The sequence below is a fragment of the Chinchilla lanigera genome, unplaced genomic scaffold (assembly GCF_000276665.1).
Source record: "Chinchilla lanigera isolate Chin_1 unplaced genomic scaffold, ChiLan1.0 scaffold00031, whole genome shotgun sequence".
NCBI classification, from domain to species: Eukaryota; Metazoa; Chordata; class Mammalia; order Rodentia; family Chinchillidae; genus Chinchilla; species Chinchilla lanigera.
Window position 1 is genome coordinate 17,535,157 of NW_004955432.1, and position 19,856 is coordinate 17,555,012.

The following is a 19,856-nucleotide window of genomic DNA, read 5'->3' on the forward strand; positions in this document are numbered from 1 at the left end:
CCCCCGCCGCCGCTGTGCCCGCGGGGGCGCCCCCGAGTGACCCTGGACGTGTTTTCTCTTAACAGTGGATCGCAGCTCCAAGAGGAGGCAGGTGAAGCCTCTGGCAGCTTCTCTTCTAGAGGCTCTCGATTATGATAGTTCAGATGACAGTGATTTTAAAGTTGGAGATGCTTCAGGTAAATGTTTCCTTTATTATTATTATTTTTTTTTTTTTGGTTTTTTCCGGTACCGGGACTCGAACTCACGACCTTGCGCTTGCCAGGCAGGCGCTGTGCCGCTGAGCTAAATCCCCAGCCCCAGTGTTTCCTTTCTTTTGCCCTTTCCCAGCTTTCTGGAGTTGGGCTTGCTTTTCTACTTTTTTTTTAAAGAATCGGTTTTGATTAAAACTCCTATTGGAAGTGGGGGAACAATCTTTACTGTTTTATTCTGACCTTTTGATTTTGCCTGTTTTCCTAAGATCCAGTCACTAGATCCGATTACTGCTTCTGTTTTCATTGATCCGCAGATAATTAGCAAGGAGGGAAGGGTCTTTTCGATAGTTACAAACACATTTCCTCTGTTCTGCACCGTAAGTTACGTTTGTGCTTATTTCACAGAGGAGAGTCAAGAGATACCCTGAAGTAGAATATTCTAAGAGTACCGTGAACCATGTAGCGCCTGATCAGTGTTTTATCTTTTCAGTTCTCTCTGCACCTTCTGAGGAGTGTTTGCCTTTTGTCTGTTAGCACTCTTAATAAAGTGTGCGTGCTTGTTCCCTTCTTATATTTAGTGATTTTAAAAACACATTTTAAGAGGTCATACATTCACATTACGTGGAATTGGAAGACAAAGAAAAATACTTTGTCTCTTGCTTAGTGTATCTCATGTGTATAAATAATATGTAGTTTTAATTAAGACTGAAAAACACAAACTCCTTTTAGATATTTCATATGCAAGTGGACATAATAAAAATTATTTGTAATCTGCCCCCTTTTTTGGAAATTTAGATAAGGAAAAAAACGAAAGCCTGAAGTATTTCATCCCCTGTACAACTTCCTTTTGCCTTGCAGTGGTAGGGGTGGAACCCAGGGCTGGGCGTGAAACGCAGGTCTGTATGCTAAGCAAGTGCTCTCCCTTTGGGGTGCATTTCCAGCTTATCTGACAGTTATTTATTTATTTATTGGTGACGGGAATCGAACTCGGGACCTTGCGCTTGCCAGGCAGGCGCTGTGTCGCTGAGCTAAACCCTGGGCCCCCTATGACAGTTTTTAAGTATCTTTCAGAGAGTTTAGTCATCTCTCCCTCCGGTTCTTCTTTGCTTTTGTTTTTTCCCTGCTAGGGATAAGAGATAAAATTAGTGTATTGTGTTACCCTTACTTTTAGTAGCATCACCAAACAGAATTTGCCTTATGATTTGCTGGGAACTGTTGTTGACATTAATCTCATTTAACTTTTACGATAATTCAATAAAGGAGACAGTATTTATAAGTAATGAGGGTACTAAGTTTAAAGAATTTGCATAAGATTCCTCAGGCAGTAGTGGATCCAGTGTGTTTGACTCCATAATTCTTTTCACCATTAGATTTTAAGAATGCGTAGATGTAATCTTAAACTCAAAGTACTTGGAGATTGTGGTTACTAATTGAGTTTACTCACAGCAATCAAAAGTTGATGTTTATCTTGATTAACTAGTTTAACCTTTGCTTCTCAGTACTTTGTCTCCCATTTAGTGATGCTTGGTATTTTCAAAGAAGGGAAAGGAAGGGGAAAGACAAGAGGTAAATCACAAGTCTTAGTTGTAGTGGAGAAGACCTGAAGAGAAAAACATCCTCGTGGCTGGACTGTGGTTTTGATTTGTTAGTAAGGTTGTAAACAAAAATAGGTAGGCCTCAACAGTTAAGAATTTTTACAGATGCCGTTATGGGTTAAAGTCTAAAACTTAGTTTAAGTATTCTAAAATTAATTCTGTGACTATAAATTCTGATGGCTAATTTTTTCTTTATCTGAGTAGAATTCATTAACAGACATTACTTTATAAAAGATAAAACAATCTGATTATACAAATATATACTACTCTATTAAAATAATTTATGGTATCAAGCTAAGTAGAGATTCCTGACATTAAATCCAAGCCGTATTTGAAGAGTACTATTACTTACAGGATGAGTTTTGTTAGGTGCATAAAAACACTAAGAAATACATAACTTCCTGTCCTTCCTGTCGTGTCATACCTATTTTGCTGCACTTACAGTATACTTCCCTGGTCCTTGAGGGTTTTAAATTTGTGACCTACGGTCTAAAATCACAAATTTATTTGTGTAGTTCTTGGTATATTACTGTAAAAAGGAAATTAGCAGAAAATGATTTTGTTTAAACTGATTCATAGTCAAAGAAATTGGGCCATATTTTCTATATTTTGATTAAGGAACATTAGTGTTTCTTATAGCAGAGATGTCTGCCTTGGTATTACCAATGTTTCTATTTTAACCTTTGCTGTTTGAGATAACTATATCTAGTTGAAGTCTTGTAGGAAATAAGCTGTTAGGTTGATAACTGCTTTTAAAACAGGTTGCAGTTGTGGGATCCCAGTCTGCCTTATAAATCATTCTGAACGTGGTGGCACTCACCTATAATCCCAGCACTTGGAGGCTGAGGCAGGATGATTACTGAATTCCAGCCTGAGCTACATAGTGAATTCAAGGCTAGCCTGAACTGCATAAGGAGACCCTGTCTCAAAAAACGAAAAAATCCCCAAGAAGTAAAGACTTCGCAATTTACCTCATAAACCACAGTTAAACTAGAAGTTCAGAAGCAGGTAGACATGTGATTGATCATATCTTCTTTCAGAATGACCTCTCCTGAATGAACTGTTTTTTGAGTGAACTGTTGACTTCCTGGAACTTAAGATAGATTGGTGGCCTCTAGTGATCATGTGCGTTAGTTTCTTTTTATCATCATCTTGAAGTCTGAAATTTTCATTATAAAACTATTTGTGTTTCTGTTAGGCTTAGAGAGTACATACAGAAAACATGAAAAGATTATTATCAATACCCCAGCAGATAAATGTAATTTTACATAATTTGCTTCTCAGGTAGTAAAATAGAAAAAAATCTAAATGCTAAAGGATGACCTACCAGTAAGAGTGGCAAGTGATTACTGACAAAATTAATAATTATAAGCCTCTATTTTTAGAACATTGTTAAGGGGAAAATAGTTTTATCTAAAATGTAAAGTCAGTACTTTCTCATTTTTGATTGAGGACAGTCAGTAAGTAATGTTTAAAATGAACTTGTCCTGAGATGGTATACCTGTATTGCAGTTGTGATGATACCCAGCAGAAGAGGCATATGTAGAAATGTTAGGTTCAGCCATATGAAGTTAGAGTTTTGTAGATCCAAAAAGTTAGCTTTTGTCAGTTTCATGGTTCAGTCTGGTTAAAGTGGCTTGCAACTTGGATCGCTGATAGATGCAAGACTTGCTTACATTGAGTTGTCTACTGTGCAAAAATGTTTTAAAAGATGTGCGCATGTGTTACTTCGTTAAACAAGACAGCATGGCAGTGCCGTGTCCTGGCTTCCCCTGCCTGTGCCATTTAAGTAAAGTGGTTAATTTTAAAACTTGATCCACAGTTAATTTAGTTAGATAGTATGGTCAGAGGATAATTGAACTGGAGTCAGGCTGAGACTTTTGTAGTATTTTGCTTTGATGTTACTTTGTGCTTAGCCTGGCTTTGAATAAGTGGATCAGCATGTTCATTGACCATTTGTTCTTTATTTAGTGTTTTGTTAGGTATTACAGAGAATTCACAGTGAAATAGTACTATTACAATAATAATGAAATAAAATGACAGGTGATACAAAGGATGATTGATGACTTGCATAGTTCAGGTCTTAAATTACTTTAGCATTAGGTTCGTCTGGAGCAGTTTCATTCGCTAAGAATTAAACAGTGAACTAAAGGAGGCAGAAGGCTTATTAGAGAAATAGCAGTCTGGGTGGGGAAACGCTAAATGTTAAAATTGTGAAATTTGGACATGTCATTTATTTTGGGGGATGAGAATTGAGTAAAAGAATAGTAAAAGGAAGGTAGGCATGGTAGTGCATACCTGTAGTCCCAGTATGTGGGAGGCTGAGGCAGGAGGATTGGGAATTCATGTCCAGCCTGGACTACATTTTCAGAGGCTATCTCAAATAACAGTAAAAGCGCTGGTGCTCTTTAGTATGGTAAATGGCTTATACCTGGAAATTGAGAGCTTTTATTACTGGATGAGGGTTTCTCAGTCTCAGCACTGTTGGTGTATTGTGTTGGGTAATTCTTTGTTGTAGAGACTTGTGTATATCATAGGATATTTAGCAGCATCCCTGTCTGCTAGAGGCATGTAGCAACGCTCCCTCAATCTTGTGGCGACCTTTGTCTTCAGTGGCACTAGACAGTGATGCATTACTCCGGGGTAGGGGGGAAAATTGTCCCCACCGGAGAACGAGTGGTTTAGATTTACATTTAGAGAGTGTAACCACGGGGCAGAACTAGAGTCAGAAGGTCGAGTGAGTCGTGTTGACTGGCTGGCTGATTGTTGAAGAGGTACACTTCCGTGCATAGTCGGAGATGGCTCTGCGATGATAACTCCGAATGAGCAGTAGGTTGATGATCTGTCTGTTACCTACTATGTCTGTACGGCACATAGTGATCCCTGTTGCATTTAATAGAACAGCTCAGTTTGATACAATTGATGAAAAATTATGTTGTGAAATTAACATAAAGCAGTCGGTCATGATTTTGTTATTTAATATTTATCACCCGGAAAACTTAAGCATTGGTGACGGTGGTGTGCGTTACTGATGAATTTTTATCAGTTATTGTGAAGGGATTCTTGAAGATTGGTGTTTTTGTCCTATAACTAAATTTTTTTTTTTTTTACTGCCTGTTAATTGAAATAGGTATTGCTTGGAGAGTTTCTGATGCATTGTATGTTTGAGAGAGGTTACCTTTTATTTAACCACATACAAGTACTATTTCAATTTTAAATTTTTTAATGTAACACAATTTACTTGAGATTTGAAATTGCCTAAGATAGCTGTATTTGAAATATCTGACTCATTTCTCCATCCTGTATTCTGTTTCAGGGTATAGAGATGATAGATTTGCTATGATAGATTATGCCATGCTTTTGTAGTAGTAGGAACTTCCGTCTTTGCAGCCCATAAAAATACAGGTGGCCAAAAGTGTTGTTTTCTCGTCATTACCTGGCTATGGATATAAATACTATGTTTCCCCATTCTTCAAGTGCGCGTGTTCTAAAAAGAAGTAGTGACTAATCAGATGAGGTTATTTTTCAGAGACCAAAGAAAGGTAAAGTTTGGAGTCTTCCTGCTCCCCGTAGTTAGACTACGAGTAATAATGTGTTGCATTTGGTGAATGAAGGGTTTGGCAAGTTACTAGGGTTTGGATTTGTGGGAACATTTCACATTCTTCTAGTAATACTTAACTGTAAAACGTTTAAATTAATTTAAAGTAATTGTTCTCAAGCCAGCACTTGCAGTGTGCAATTCCAGCAGTCGGAATGGGTGAGGCAGAAGGCTTGCAAGTTCGAGCCCTGGCTGGGCAACATAGTGATTTAGTGAGATACTGTCTCAAAAAAAAAAAAAAAGGGCTGGGATGTAACTCAGTGCAGAGGCCCCGGGTTGAAGCCCCGGTAACACACACATGAAAGAAGATTACTCTGTAGGGCCAGGGCATAATGGTGCATGCCTATAAATCATACCTAGTTAGAGGCTGAAATAGGAGGATCTCAGGTTCAAGGCTAACCTGGGCAGCTTATCCAGATCCTGTTTAAAATTTAGAAAGGGCTGGAGAGAGATGTAGCTCTTTGCCTGGCATGTGTGAGGCCCTGGGTTTAGTCCCCAGTACTGGCGGATTATAGAACCATCTACTGAGAGTAACTATAAAACCAAAGCAGAGTTAAGGAAGCCAGTATACCTCTGCGTTTAAAATTAATTAGTTGGCTTTGGCAATGGAAACCAAAAGCAAAAGTCAGATCCCTGACATTTTATAAAATTTGCCAAGTCCCAGCAAGATTGGTTGGTGTCCATTTTGATCAGGCATCCATACTTCTGCGCCAGTTAATCGTACTTTTGTATCTCTCATGATTTCTAGAAAATCCGTCTCACTTTTCTTTTATCCCCATCTAGCTATCTTAATTATAGCATAGCTTGTGTTTTAGTTGTTTTTAGTCATTGTGTACAAGAGATCTTTCTTTGGCTTTGAAATGTTAAGTCAGCTCTGATTATTATTATTTAAAACTACATAGCTGGGCATGGTAACACAAGCCTGTAGTCCCAGCACTCCGGAGGCTGAGGCAGGAAGAAGGTTACAAGTTCAAGTTCGAGACCAGCCTGGGCTACAAAGTGAGCTGAAGGCCAGCCTGAACTGCATAGTGAGACCCTGTCTCAAAAAACCCAAAACAAAACAAAACAAAACAAAAACTACATAGAAATTCTTGTTTGTTTTAGCCTAGGTGAGTTTTCTTAGTCTCTTGGGTTTGTGAGTAACTTGAAACGTCAAAACTTCGTTAATAATTGTAGAATTCTTGGACTGGAAGCTGGTCACCTGTTTGTGAATGATCATGGGCCCACACTCTGAAATTCAAGGAGTTCAGAAGTCCAAAAATATTCCCTAAGTTTGGCACAAAGTTTATTTGTAGTGCTTCTCAGTTGCACTGGGAAGTGTTTTACACTTTGTGCTGCAGAAATACTGTGTTTCAACATAGGATTCACTGGGGGTGTTAGTGTACTGTACCATGCTACTCTTCTACAGTAATTCTGAATTTTGAAACACACTGGCATCACAGGTTTCAGGTAGAGAACTGTTGACCTGCAATATTGCCTGTCTGTCCTGTGCAAGATTGTTTAGGATGGAAATACGTTTTCCGAACACTTCCGAGTAAGCCGTGGATACCTAGGTGATTATCTGTAGGTTGATGTTGATTTCGTAGGGTCAGTCACCATCTGTTAAGTGTTTTTATTACAGGTGTGATTTATCTTGTAGGGTATTTTTGTTGCCAGGCATTTGTATAAGATACCTGAGGTGTCTTAGACACCAGACACCACTTACAGACTTTTTTCAGCCTTAATGCCCAGTTAATTATAGAAGTTAAGGCACGTTGAAATTAACAAGGTTGAAACAGACTATTTCACTACTTTGTCATAGCCCTCTTCTCATTTTCCTGTAGGTTTGTCTGTTGGTATAAAATCCTGCTTCCTCTTTTCCCTACTCCCATTTATCCTTCCTTCCAAACATCTTAGATTTTTATGTATTTGACTGGGCGTGAAGGAGGCCTGGGCGGCCACTGAGCAGCGTTGAAGCGAGGACTTGGCTGCTGTAGGCAGGGGTGGAGGAAGCTTGCTAGGAAGAGGCCAGTGGAAGCTCCGTGGCCTCCAGTCTGTCTTTTCAGTGACTGCTGTGGCTTATCATTTCCAAGTTGTGTTCATTTCTTTATCGACTTCTTCCATTTTACATCCTATAGTAGTTACTGCCTAGAATTTTTGCAAGCGTAGGTGACTCTTTTATTAGTATGAACTAATAAGCAGGAAAAGTGATAGCTTCTCTTGTATCTTCCATTTTCTATGTCATTGCCATTGTCTGTTTTTACCTATGTCCTTGATCTAAAATTGACTTTTGTATATTAGGAATGTGGCACAAATTGATTATAAACACCTCTGCCTATTTTGGTAGGTTAAGATTAAAGTAAATGAAACAGTTTGTAGGTGGGCAGATTTATCTTGTTTTGGATGTGACTCGTTACTTATAAGCCATATACTTAATAAAAGGAAGAGGTACAAGTAGACACAGTTTTTCTGTATTATATTACTAGTAAGTTAAAATCAAACGTTCCAGTTTTTCAGAAGGCCCATTTACTTTTAGAAAAAAGTTACCTCAGGGTACCAGATATAGCATGAGCTATATGACACAGAATAGTGCTCTTTTTTAAAAAAATATTTTAATGTAGTTCTAGACATCTTCATTAGTGCTCTATTGAATTCAAACCATTATACCAACTTCATTGATTTATTATTTAGTCAGATTGGGAATGTCTACCATTTTTTGACTTAAAGTTGTTTATATTGTTTTGCAAGTTACCGACTTTGGTGGTTTCATTTGTGTCAGCGTTGTGTGTGTGTGTGTGTATGTATATACATATGTGTGGTTTTTTTTTCTCATATTTTTGACAGATTCTGAAGGGAGTGGTAATGGAAGTGAAGACCCTTCAAAGGACAGTGGAGAAGGCTCCTGTAGTGATTCTGAAGAAAATGTTTTAGAGGAAGAACTGAATGAAGATGTTAAAGTCAAAGAGGAACCACTGAAAAATTCTTCCGAGGAGGAAGTACTGTCACCCGACAAGCAGTTAATCAAAGTGGAGAAGAAGGAGGAAGAGGATCATGGAGAGAGACCTAGAAAGAAGAGGGAGAAGGAGAAGGAGAAAGAGAAAGAGAAAGAAAAAGAGAGGGAAAAAGAGAAAGAGAAGGAAAGAGAGAAGGAAAAGGAAAAAGCAGCAGTGTCTGATAGCGCGGCTGCTTCCGCGGCCCCCTCCGCACCGGCCACCAGCCCTCCCGCCGTCGGCACGCCCCTGCCCGCGCCCGCCGCCGCCACCGCCACGGAGGAGCAAGCCAGTGAGCCCAAGAAGTGGAATCTGCGCCGCAACCGCCCGCTTCTGGATTTTGTGTCCATGGAGGAGCTGAACGACATGGACGACTACGACAGTGAGGATGACAACGACTGGCGGCCCGCTGCGGTGAAGAGGAAAGGCCGGTCGGCGTCCCAGAAGGAGGGCAGTGACGGGGACAACGAGGAGGACGAGGACGAGGGCAGTGGGAGTGACGAAGACGAGAACGAGGAGGGCCACGACGAGGACCACAGCAGCCCCGCCAGCGAGGCGGGCTGCAGGAAGAAGAAGAGCAAAGCTCTTAGCAGGAACAGTGCTGATGATGAGGAGCTAACCAATGATAGCCTGGCACTGTCTCAGAGCAAGAGCAACGAGGTAGAGCACCCCGGGTTTTCTGATCTCTGTCTGTCTGGGGAAAGGGAGTTCTCTGAGTCACTCTGCTCATTCCATTAAGTGGCTTCCTTAAAGTCCTGTGTAGCTGTGGGCGTGAGTGCGAGCCCCGAATGTAACATTTACTCAGCAGACCCTTCCTGAGCACTCCTTGTCACCGTTCCGCAGGGCCTCGCAGTCTCCGTCCTCGAGAAGTGTCTGGAGACGCATTTTCATAGCTGTAGACGCGGAATCGTAGATGTTTCCGGCGCACTTTTTAATCCCTCTCCCGAGTATTCAAAGCACTGCTGAATGGTACTGAGTTGATTCGGGAAATCAGGTCACCTTTCTTCCATAGCCACCTAAAATGTAGAGTTTCAGAGTACTTTGGAGCAGGACAGTAGACAGCTTAATGGCCTTTTAGACACACGTGTTAGAGCCCTTACCTTCTTTCCCGGTTGCAGCACTCATCATCAGTGTAGCCACCAAGTCCTGCTGTGCATGTATGGAGTAAATACACACTTTGTTCACGCGTATTTAGGGAAAGAATTGTCTCCACAAAGAAATGAGAAAAAAAGTTTCCATCATAGAACAAACATTTCTATAATAAAGCTACAGTAATGGCTCAGTTCTGCTGCTCGAAGTTCTGCTACTGAAAGTTAGGTCTGTCCTTTTGGTCCAGAGATGCCAACGTGCAAGAGCCTTCAGCCCAACGCATTTATGTCTGTCTGTGTGTTTATGTACATGTTTTTCTTCAGAAGATCCACTTGTCATACGTGGAGGTGTGTCCGTTACAACACACGTAGAACTGTAATAATTCTGTCGTTTCTGTTAACGTTTTATCACCAAAATTTACTTCTTTACCACCTGCTTTTTTTTTTCTATCATTGAAGTATCTGAAACTAGTAGAGTTCCCTTATAATGCTTTATTCTTTCATGTTTTTATAAGTATTTCGTAGGAATGCTTATCTGCTTTAATTTTTATACAAAATTGCATAATTTTTTTTTAACCAAAATTTATGGCAGGCTATCAGGAGTCATATGCCGGTGGAGATGAAACAGTTTATGTAGTAAATATTGATTAACTTTTAGGTTTCCCACTTTCCTATGAAGAATGTTGCCTGCCTCCAGTGCCATCCTGTTCTTAAGTAAAGGAAATGTATCGTTAAGACTATAATGCATTTTTGATGGTATAGCACAAGCTGTTCCATATTACTAACGTTACCTCAGGGAAGCGGAAGTATAAAAATCTGGTTGTTAAGGTTTTAATGTAGGCTTGTGTTCAGTTGACTTGATAGCACTTAACAGTCTGCATTTACTAAATGTTTACTCTTGAGTAACATCTCTTTCTCCATTTTTGTTAGGCTGATACAAAAGTAGTCTAGCTAATAATAGAGGCAGTGTGGTTTAGATGTATGCTAAAGTTTGGGGGGGACACCTGCATTTATTTAGAAGTTTGCCACATAAAATGTATATACATTATCTCTTCATAATATACTGCTTAAGAAGTTTTAGACTAACTTTTATGATGCACTTGAGGGCCACATGCACTATTTTTTTTTTTTAATTTATACTAGTCAATTATGAGACCTTCTGTGTGTTTAGGTTAATAGTTCCCAGACATGTCAGGAAGTAGATTTTGAAGCACCCTTTATAAAAGTGCCCATGTAGCAGAATTTATGAAAAGTAAATTTCCTTCAGAATAACACTCTACCTGAAAGTTTGATAACTTTGTCCTTACAACTGTGTTATTCACTCTTTAGTGTTTTTTGATGCTTCTAGTTCTGTTTACAAGTAGATATGAAATTTTAATTAAAAATGAATCAATTTAGATTGTTACATTTCTGAATTTTCTATTCATACATCTTGGTTTTGTTAAAAAAATGACTAAAGTTAATTTTTTAGTTGCCTCATGGCCAGTGTTTGTATCTTGAGCTTTCTGTTTAGCTTAGCCTGTCATGTTTGCTAAATACTTGTTAGATTGCTAATAAGTGTGTAGTTGAATATATTTGAAGTATTACTGTTCTTTTAAGCTTTAAATACCACTTTGTACTGGGGATGGTGAAAACTAGGCATGGTGGCGCACACCTGCAATCCCAGCTGTCAGGGGAGGCTCAGATGGAAGGATCACCATGAATTCAAGGCCTGCCGAGGATACATAGTTCAGGTCCTGCCTGAACTACATAACAAGCCCCTGTCTCAAAAAACACATGAACAAAAATCAGTTTCTTGACATTGTACAAGTGTTATTTTTTTGTAAATTATCTCCATTTTAATTTCTAATATTGCAAATATCATTACCATCCTCGATATTAAAGAAACTTAATTTTGAGATCTTGTAACTCACAGTCAATTGTAATAAAATAATACAGAGAGATCTTGCATACTAGTTTTCCCCAGTGATATGTACAAGTAATTATTTGAGACTCTTAAAAATTTAAACTTCTTCAAAAGCTCAAAGAATTATTGGCATGCTAATTTTTTTCTCACCTTTTATTCTGGTTTGTTTTATAGAAGTGTATTGGAATTTCCTTTCATTAATTACAAACATAAATTAGGTGAAATTTAGCCCATTTTATATATCATTTGCAGTCATCTTTGTGGAATACTTGTATCGGTGGATGCTAAACATATTTTAGATTCCATGGAAAAACATTGGACAGTATTAACATTTGTGGGGTAAAGATTAATTTCTTTTTTTCCAAGGGAAAAAAATGAAACAAGTCATTGATTTGTTACTGTAGTACCCCATTTATTCTGCTTATGTAAAAATAATATTAGATTCCATTCATTATAATAATAGTTATTTTCTGGGTGATAACTCCAGTCATACAAAACTCACTTTTCTGATTTTGGTTTTTATGTAAAGCCATATATTTAAGATTTTGTGTTAAGAACCTTAACATGGTGGCACACACCTGTAATCTCAGCACTTGGGAGGTTGAGGCAGGAGGATCTTTGAGAGTTGGGCTACAAAGTGAGCTCAAGGCCATCCTGAACTGCTGAGTGAGACCCTGTCTCAAAAGACCAAAGGGGGAAAAAAAAAACTGTAGCTTAACAATTTTCCCATGAAAGATATTTTGAGAAATATGCTAAGAAAAATTGGTAACAAATTGGATTTTGTACTTATTTAATCATAAGTATGCTTAAACTTATTTTGCTTTATTAAAAAGACTTTTTTCAAAGGGTGTATTTAAATTTTCCCATTGAAGCATTTTCTGCCCACCTTTTAAGGGAGTAATGGGTCTAGTTTCCCAAATTTCGCTCTTTGCATTACATTTCTAGCAAGAGTTTCATGTGCTGGGAGTCAGGCCCAGGAAGACCAGGTAGTTTGGTGTACTTGTAGTCTCTAAGTGATAACTATATAGAGAAATTGGTGCAGGCGTACAATTTAGAAGCTTACTGTTTTTTTGAGCAAAATAGGAAAATAGAATAATTAGAGCTGGCCAGTGATGCTGTTTTTTCTGCCCCATGGAAATTTTTTCTCCAATGGCAAGCCCTCTTTCCGGGCTGGATAGTTGAATTCCCCCAGAGGAATGTCAGCAGAGTCCATTAATGGGAGTCTCTTAGTTGTCAAATCATGGCGTTCGTTAGGTTGCTTCCTCGTCTGTGGATTGTTTAACCTAGATATGATATACTAAGAAAAACATCTCTTTTTGGACTTAGGGTAGCATTCAAATTATTAGTGCTCATGGAGGCTTGTCATTATTCTTCTATGGCTCTAAGGGAGACCTCCCAGTGTAATAAGTTGTCAGTTCAAATTTCTCCTTGTACCAGCTAGAAGTAGTTCAGAGGAAATGAAGGAGGTAGTGAACATTTACTGAGTACCTAGCATGGCCAGAGATGCCCTTGCCACATATTTTATTCTCATAATCACCTTATGATGTAGGTGTTGTCTTTATCATCCTCATTTTACCTGTGAGGAAGCTGCGCCTTTGAATTTCTACAGCTAGTAGTAAGTAAGAGGAGAGAATGAAATCCAAGGATGTTTTACTTTAAGTCAAATGCTGTTGGCTAATGGTGTGAAAATCTGGGCCGATTTTCGTTTTTTTACTGTACCAAGGTACAATAAAATACACATTTTTCTTACCGACTTTTTTTCAGCTTTATTAGCTTTGTTATCTGTTCACTTTAGAGTAGTTTGGTTTTATAACAAAGAGAAATAAGATGCCAAACCTTTGAAGCACTAGAATTCGCAGGAGAAATGACCTTAACTGCTTGTTGACTGTTGCATTCTTTTCTGATTTATTTTACAGGTAAACTGCAGTTGTAGATGTTACTAACAAAATATATTTGAAAAATACTATTAATTCTGACCTCAGGTGTTTTCAAGTTTCATTTACAAATTGGTACTGAAATGTTGACTCCACATGTTTCGTTTGGATGTAGAGTTTCAGAGACTATAAAATACAGAAAGTATTAACATGGAACAAAGTGCCTTTCGTGAATGTATGGTGTGGAACTCATATATTTTGTTTTTGAACATGGTGAGGTTCACCGTGCCATCTCTTTGTTTTGTGCTGCTGGGAATTGAGTCCAGCATCTCTGCCTGAAGCTGTGTCTCCAGCTATTTTTCCGTTTTTTATATTTGAGACAGGATCTGGTTAAGTCACTAAGTTCCCCAATCTGTGATCGAACCTGGTGATCCTCCTGCCTTAGTCTCCCAGCGTGCTGGAGTTACATCTATTATATGTAATATTAAGGTCAATCTGTTAGGTATGACAGGAACAATTTTCTTAGTCAAGTGTAAAACTGTAGTGCAAAAGGATTCAATGAAAACAAGATTCTTATCTCTCGGAATTTTATATTTTTTTTTAGTCTCATCCTCATGGAACAAATTGTAATGTGCTCAACAGTCACTGCTGGCCGCTTACACTGTTGCACCGGGGAGTCTACTCTTGGTATTTTATCCAAATGGACACCCGGCACGCTTGATGTTCTAGCATTTCACAATTCTGACAGTCCTTGTTGAGGCACTTACTGCTCGGTCAGGCATGGAGCTCCCACCCTGGCCCTGCTGAACCTTTCTACATTATAACTAGCTAGATAGCTTTTTTTTTTTTGAGACAGGGTCTCTGTGTAGCTAGATATCTTTGTTACCAGTTTGCACTAGATACTTTCTTTTGTCTTTTTGAGACAAAGTCTCACTGTGCAGTTTCGAATAGTCTTGAACTCACTTTGTAGCCCAGGCTGCCCTGAACTTGCAGGGATCCTCCTGCCTCAGCCTCCTGAGTGCTGGGATTATATGTATGCACCAACATGCCTGGCAACACTAGATACTTCTTGACATAAACCCAATAGAATAGTTTTTCTAGCAGCTGGACAACTCAGAACCTTATGTAGATGATTTTTTTGTGCCTGTGTATGCAGATATACCTACCCAGGCTGTCACTGATGTATCATCCAGTAATTGCGCACTTGCACATACGTTACCTTGAACTTATTTCTTCCTGTTTCATTTATGTATGTCTTGTCTTTCTTAGGAAGCAGGAAACGATCCCAAAGTGTTAGGTACACTCACACCTTTAAAATTCATCTGTAGAATTCATAATTGTGGGTTAATTTTTTCTTCTAGTTTAAAGAGAAAAAGCAGAATGACAAGGGAGACTAAAGACTTGTTTGCTTGCCTGTTTTTTTCTTTTTTTGGTGCTGGGAATTGAACTCAGGACCTTGTACTTGCCAGGCAGGCACTTGTGCTGTTTTTTTCATAGAGGAGAGAAAATGCGGAGCTTGCGGAGAAGTAAAAATTTGAGAGGGTGATTAGAAGTCCTTTGATAAGGAAGTATGGTTGTCAAGTGTTTTGTACGTTGAAATTATTAAAAGAATGGGAAAAGTGACAAATCTGCAAGTGTAAAGATACTTAAACATAATTTATAACGAGGGTTGTACTTGTTGAAGTGACTGTTTAACTCTAATGTGCTTTCCATATATTTTAATGTCAGGACTCGCTGATTCTTGAGAAGAGTCAGAACTGGAGTTCTCAAAAGATGGACCACATCCTGATTTGCTGTGTCTGTCTGGGAGATAACAGCGAGGACGCCGATGAGATAATTCAGTGTGACAACTGCGGCATCACAGTCCACGAAGGTACTCTGTCTGTCTGCTTTTGCAAATGGCTGACCCACAGTTTTTTGTGTTTATACTATTCCTAGGTTTTTTTCTCTGATGTTTCATGGTGCTTCAGTGGACCTAATGCAGTATCCTTGAGTGTGGTGTATTTTTCAGGTTACCTCAGTGTGGAAAACAGTATATCTCTAAACACCAGTGTTACTATGTTTTCCTTCCTGATATTTGTTTTTAGTTCTTAAATAAAATGAGAAGTAGAAACAAAGTTAGTCCAATAGATAGTATTCGTAAAAAACTTGCTTTCTAGGTCGGTCACTGTTACACTAGTTCTTTTTTTTGTAGTTACTTTTTTAAATTTTGAATTTGAAAGGAGAATTTATAATAGAGATCACTTCTTTTTTTGCGATCATGTTGTAAAATCTGAACCAGGAACCACTCTTGTGAAAATTGAATGTTGAAGTATTCTTTTCCTGGTGGGCGTGGTGGCACATGCTTGTAATCCCAGCACTTGGATGCTGAGGCAGGAGGATCTCTGTGAATTGAAGGCCAGTCTGGGCTACAAAGTGACTTCATGGCCTGCCTGAATTGCCCAGCAAAGCCTTGTCTCAAAGAGACAGAAAAAAAAGAGAGAAAATACCATTTTCCTTATTATAATTTTTGAACCTTTTAATACTGAATTTTCACTTCAGAAATTTATGATGACATAATTTCTGACTTATGGAAAACTTACAGGAATAATACAATTTCTATATATTCTTTGCAAGGGTTTTCCAAATGGTAACATTTTACTGTATTTGCTTTATCTTTTCTTTCATGTAATGATTTTTTTTAACTTCAATGTAAACTGTGGACATAGTCTTCTCTCTCTCTCCCTCTGTATGTATTCCTAAGAACGAGAGTGCTTTATGTACTAAGAACAAGGGTCATCTCTTACAAACACCACTGATAGAAGACCCTTATGTAAGCTACAGGCAGTATTTGTCATTTCTAACAAAGTAAAATCCGGACTTGGGCATTGCTTCAGTTGTGTCTGTTTGGTTACCTTTGATCTGGAATAATCCTGAGTTTTGGTGTTTCACACCATTGGTATTTAAAGAATATAGGACAAGTTTGCTTGCTTGCTTCCTCTCTCCCTCCTCCCCTCCCCTCCCCTTCCCGTCCTTAGAAAGTCCTTTTATCAGGTTTTTAAATGTGTTTCCCATGAGTAGATGCAGGTTATAGGTTTTGTGCTTATGGCGGGCAAGTCACAAAAGTTACGGTGTGTTCTCAGCATCATATTAGGGAACGTTATTTATTTCTGTAATGACCAGTGATGTTACTTTGGGCACTTGCTTTAGACGGTACCTTCCTGTTTTCTGTGTGTTATGATTTTGTTTACTAGTTAATTTTTTCCTGTCAAGACCATGAGTCTACAAAGCAGTCTCTGTGTCCTTGCCTTACTTCCCTTTGTCCTCCCACGTGGAGGAGGCTGTAGTGATGACACATGAACAGACCAACAGCTGTCCAGGTGCGCAGTTCGGACAGTGAGGATCAGGCCAGATCTATGCAGAAAGATAAAGCAGATCCCGGAATAAAGGGAATGCTGTGGACGAGAAGATTTGGGTGAACTGACGGCAGTTGTATATAAGAGACCGGAAAGGAAAGTCCTCTGAGATGACGAGAGAGGTGAGTGGTGACCTAAAGGGAGTGCGGGAGAACGTCAGGAAAGCGTGCGGAGAGTTTCCGAGGACAGTTCGCTCGGTTTCAGAGGACATGGGGAGCACTGGCCGTGAGCGGAGCGTGAGTGGTGATCTGAAGAAAGTGTTTCAGGGGCGGAACGGGCGCAGCCGTGTCTGATGATGTTTTAGGGTTAGGTGAAGAAGTGCACCGTGTGGGAAATTACGCTAACGCGGGGGTCGCCTGTTACGTGTCCACCTAGGCGAGCTGTCCCAGAAGTTGTGGGAAAACAGGTTCGCTGACAGAAATGCCTGTGTCACATGGCTTCACAAGTGGATGGAAAGCACAGAGAGAAGCAGGGGCAGAAGAAAGGAGAACAACATACTTAGGGTAGGGTCCAAATAGGACAGGTTACGAAAGTGAACGCTTACTGTCACTGCTTACGGCCTGTTCACGTAAACCAGCCTGGCAGACCTGGGGGGACTCTGACAGTGCGAAGAGCAGGAGACACTGATCCCTGAGGGCAGTTAGAAGCCTCCTTCCGCGTAAGCGGAGGCCGCGTCTGTCCTGAGCCTGTGGAAGTGATGGGGCTGGCAGGACAGCGGGGCGGGGCTTGTTGGAGCCAGGGCCTCGGGTTTGGGGTGAGAGGGGAGGAGACCCGCTCCCAGCGGCCTCAGGGGCAAGTCTGTCTTCTTTCTAAGGTAGTCTTGATTTGTTTTAGAAGCAATTAAAATGTCTTTTTAAGCGAAGGCAGGTCAATAGGATGTTGAAGCTGAGTAGTAATGCCATTCAAGTAAAACAGAAATTGGTGTCTGTAACGCCGTCAAAGCTTTTGTGTGTCATTCCTTTAGCTCTCTGTGATGATGCTTCAAGTTCACAGATTTTTTGAGTGCTTGCTAATGACTGTCGTTTTCTCGCCCCGAGCAGTCAAATCAGAGCCCTGTTCTTGTGGGAGAAGGAGGAGAGGAAGATGAGCCAAGGGAAAGCCGTGTTTCCGAGTGTGGTGTTTTTCAGTGTTTTGGAAGCTAGCTAGTCTGCTACTCATTAAATAGGGAAATGGAGTGGTTTTTTAACCTCTTGAGGTGAGTCTCTATGCTGTGTAATTCATTTGTTGGTGATGCGAGGAAACAAGATTTGCCTCAGGTGGCTCCAAGGAGTCACCCTGACCCAGAGGCTTTATTCCGTTCAGGAGCCCACACATCTTTCTACAGTCTTATGGTCGTATGTGCTATCTCCCGCCAGAGTTACTGCGTTCAGGAAAGCCCACGTTAGGTGTTCTGCCGGGCATTTATTGTTCTTCTCAGTGCAGACGCATCTTCCAGTAGGAGTCATTTTTACCATGTGCAGTGTTTGCGAGTCATTGAGTGAATGTTCTTTCCTCATGAGCCTTCTAGGGTAATACCAGTAGGAAGTTAAGTGAGAGTCCGCTTTCGTGCAGCAGCGGAGGAAGGGTTCCTAACAAAATCCCAAGGGCGCTCCCCCCGGTTCTCCAGCCCAGACTCCAGGACCGTGGGGCCACAGGGCTCCAACGTGAGTCCCTCCTCGGCCTGCTTTCCAGCGGCTGTGGCTCATGTTACCTGCTTGTCTCATTCAGAGTAAAGTCATGATTTTAAATATTTTACCCTGTTCTGCATTTCCTGGCTTGTATGTATCCTCTAAACTTACTATTCCTAGAGAAGATGAGTGATTTGGAAACAGCTTTCTGTATATATTTGACATGAACATTAACTGCTATTTAAATAACATGTTTTATTATCTTGAGTATATAAATATTTAAGTGCAAGAGTGGCGAGGAAACAGAAGCAGAGACATCTATTCCGCCATCTCACTGCGTCACACTGGGGAAGACGTGTTTATCATAAGAGCAAAGATACAGTTGTATAAGCGAATTGTAGACTCCGTGTGGCGGGTTCATCTTTCTAGACCGTGAGCAGGTGGGGTGAGGCTGTCTCCAAGGTGTAAGGGCTGTGTGGTGGTGGACATGAGAAGTGCTTCGTGTGTCGCATACAGATTTTCCTACAAGAATAGGTAAGGAAGCGTAGTGTACTTTGGTGGTGAAAATAGATGACTCGTGAGTTCATTGCATTGGGGCTATTAACTCTTGCTCTGAAACATTTATCTCTGAATATATTCATATACTGTAGTTTATTGCTTTTTAGTTCTTGAAATTTTAAGGCATTCATGGTTTTAAACATCTTTTATACTAATAAATTCACTTTGAGGCTGTTCTTGCAAAATTTTCTTTGCGTTTAGGAATTACTCGTTTCAAGGCTACCTTCACGTTCTTCATAAAATAAGATTATCTAAGCAGTGGTTATTACTCTGTAAGTGTAGATACAAACGATGATTCTTTGTGAGAAATCTTTTAGCACAGAATCATTAACTGTATTTTTAGAAATGTACAAAACAGCTTTTTACAAATTGTATGGCAATTTGCAAATATTTTATTTAGGTATAAAATGGATAGGATTTTATTTTATGAAAAGGTAAAATAAGACTTTGGTGAATTTGACAGTAGTTCCTCTAAAAACACTTCCGTAGAGTTGTTCCAACAAATCAGAAAGCGTTTCTTCGGGAAGCGGGACACTAAACCGACCCACAGTGTCTCTTGTTTACCCCGGCTGATGGTGTTGCTGGCAACTGGCTGCTCCGTTCTGTTCACGGTCCACACTCTTGTCAGCACTGGCTGTGGTGCTCCTTCTTGCAGTTTGGCCGTTCTGACCGGGGCATAGTGATCTCTTACTGTAGCTTTAGTTTGTATTTCCCTAACAACACAGGACATGGTATAGAACATCTTTTCATACGCTTACTTGCAATCTGTATCTTTGTTGAAGAGGTGTCAAGTTGAGATCTTCTATCCAGTTTTAATTAGAGTATGTTATTTCTTGCTGTTGAGTTTCGAGAGTTCCTTACGTATTTTGGAAAGCAGTTCTTTAGCAGGCATGTCTTTTGCAGATCTGTTCTCGCAGTGTGTGTCTGCAAGGCGGCAGCCTCACATTTAAATGATCTCTGCCATGGATCCTCCCTTGAATGTTGAAGCTAAAGAGTCACCACGTACAGAAGGTCATCTAGATTTTCTCGTGTGTTATTTCCTCACAGTTTTATAATTTTCTTTTTTTTTTTTTTT

At 39.8% G+C, this 19,856-nt stretch overlaps 1 protein-coding gene across 19 annotated transcripts in view; it reads left to right on the forward strand.

Annotated features, from left to right (window-relative positions):
* Positions 1–65: 65 nt before the first annotated feature.
* Phf14 (PHD finger protein 14) overlaps positions 66–19,856 on the forward strand; it is a gene marked incomplete at its 5' end in the record, with an annotated part of 271,885 nt that continues 252,094 nt past the window's right edge. For all 19 annotated transcript variants that reach the window (XR_001234651.1, XM_013515972.1, XM_013515964.1 and 16 more), the window contains 3 exon segments: positions 66–176; positions 8,208–9,013; positions 14,950–15,094. Coding sequence is in view for 18 of the 19 variants with exons in the window: in XM_013515972.1 (XP_013371426.1) it covers positions 66–176; positions 8,208–9,013; positions 14,950–15,094 (1,062 nt within the window).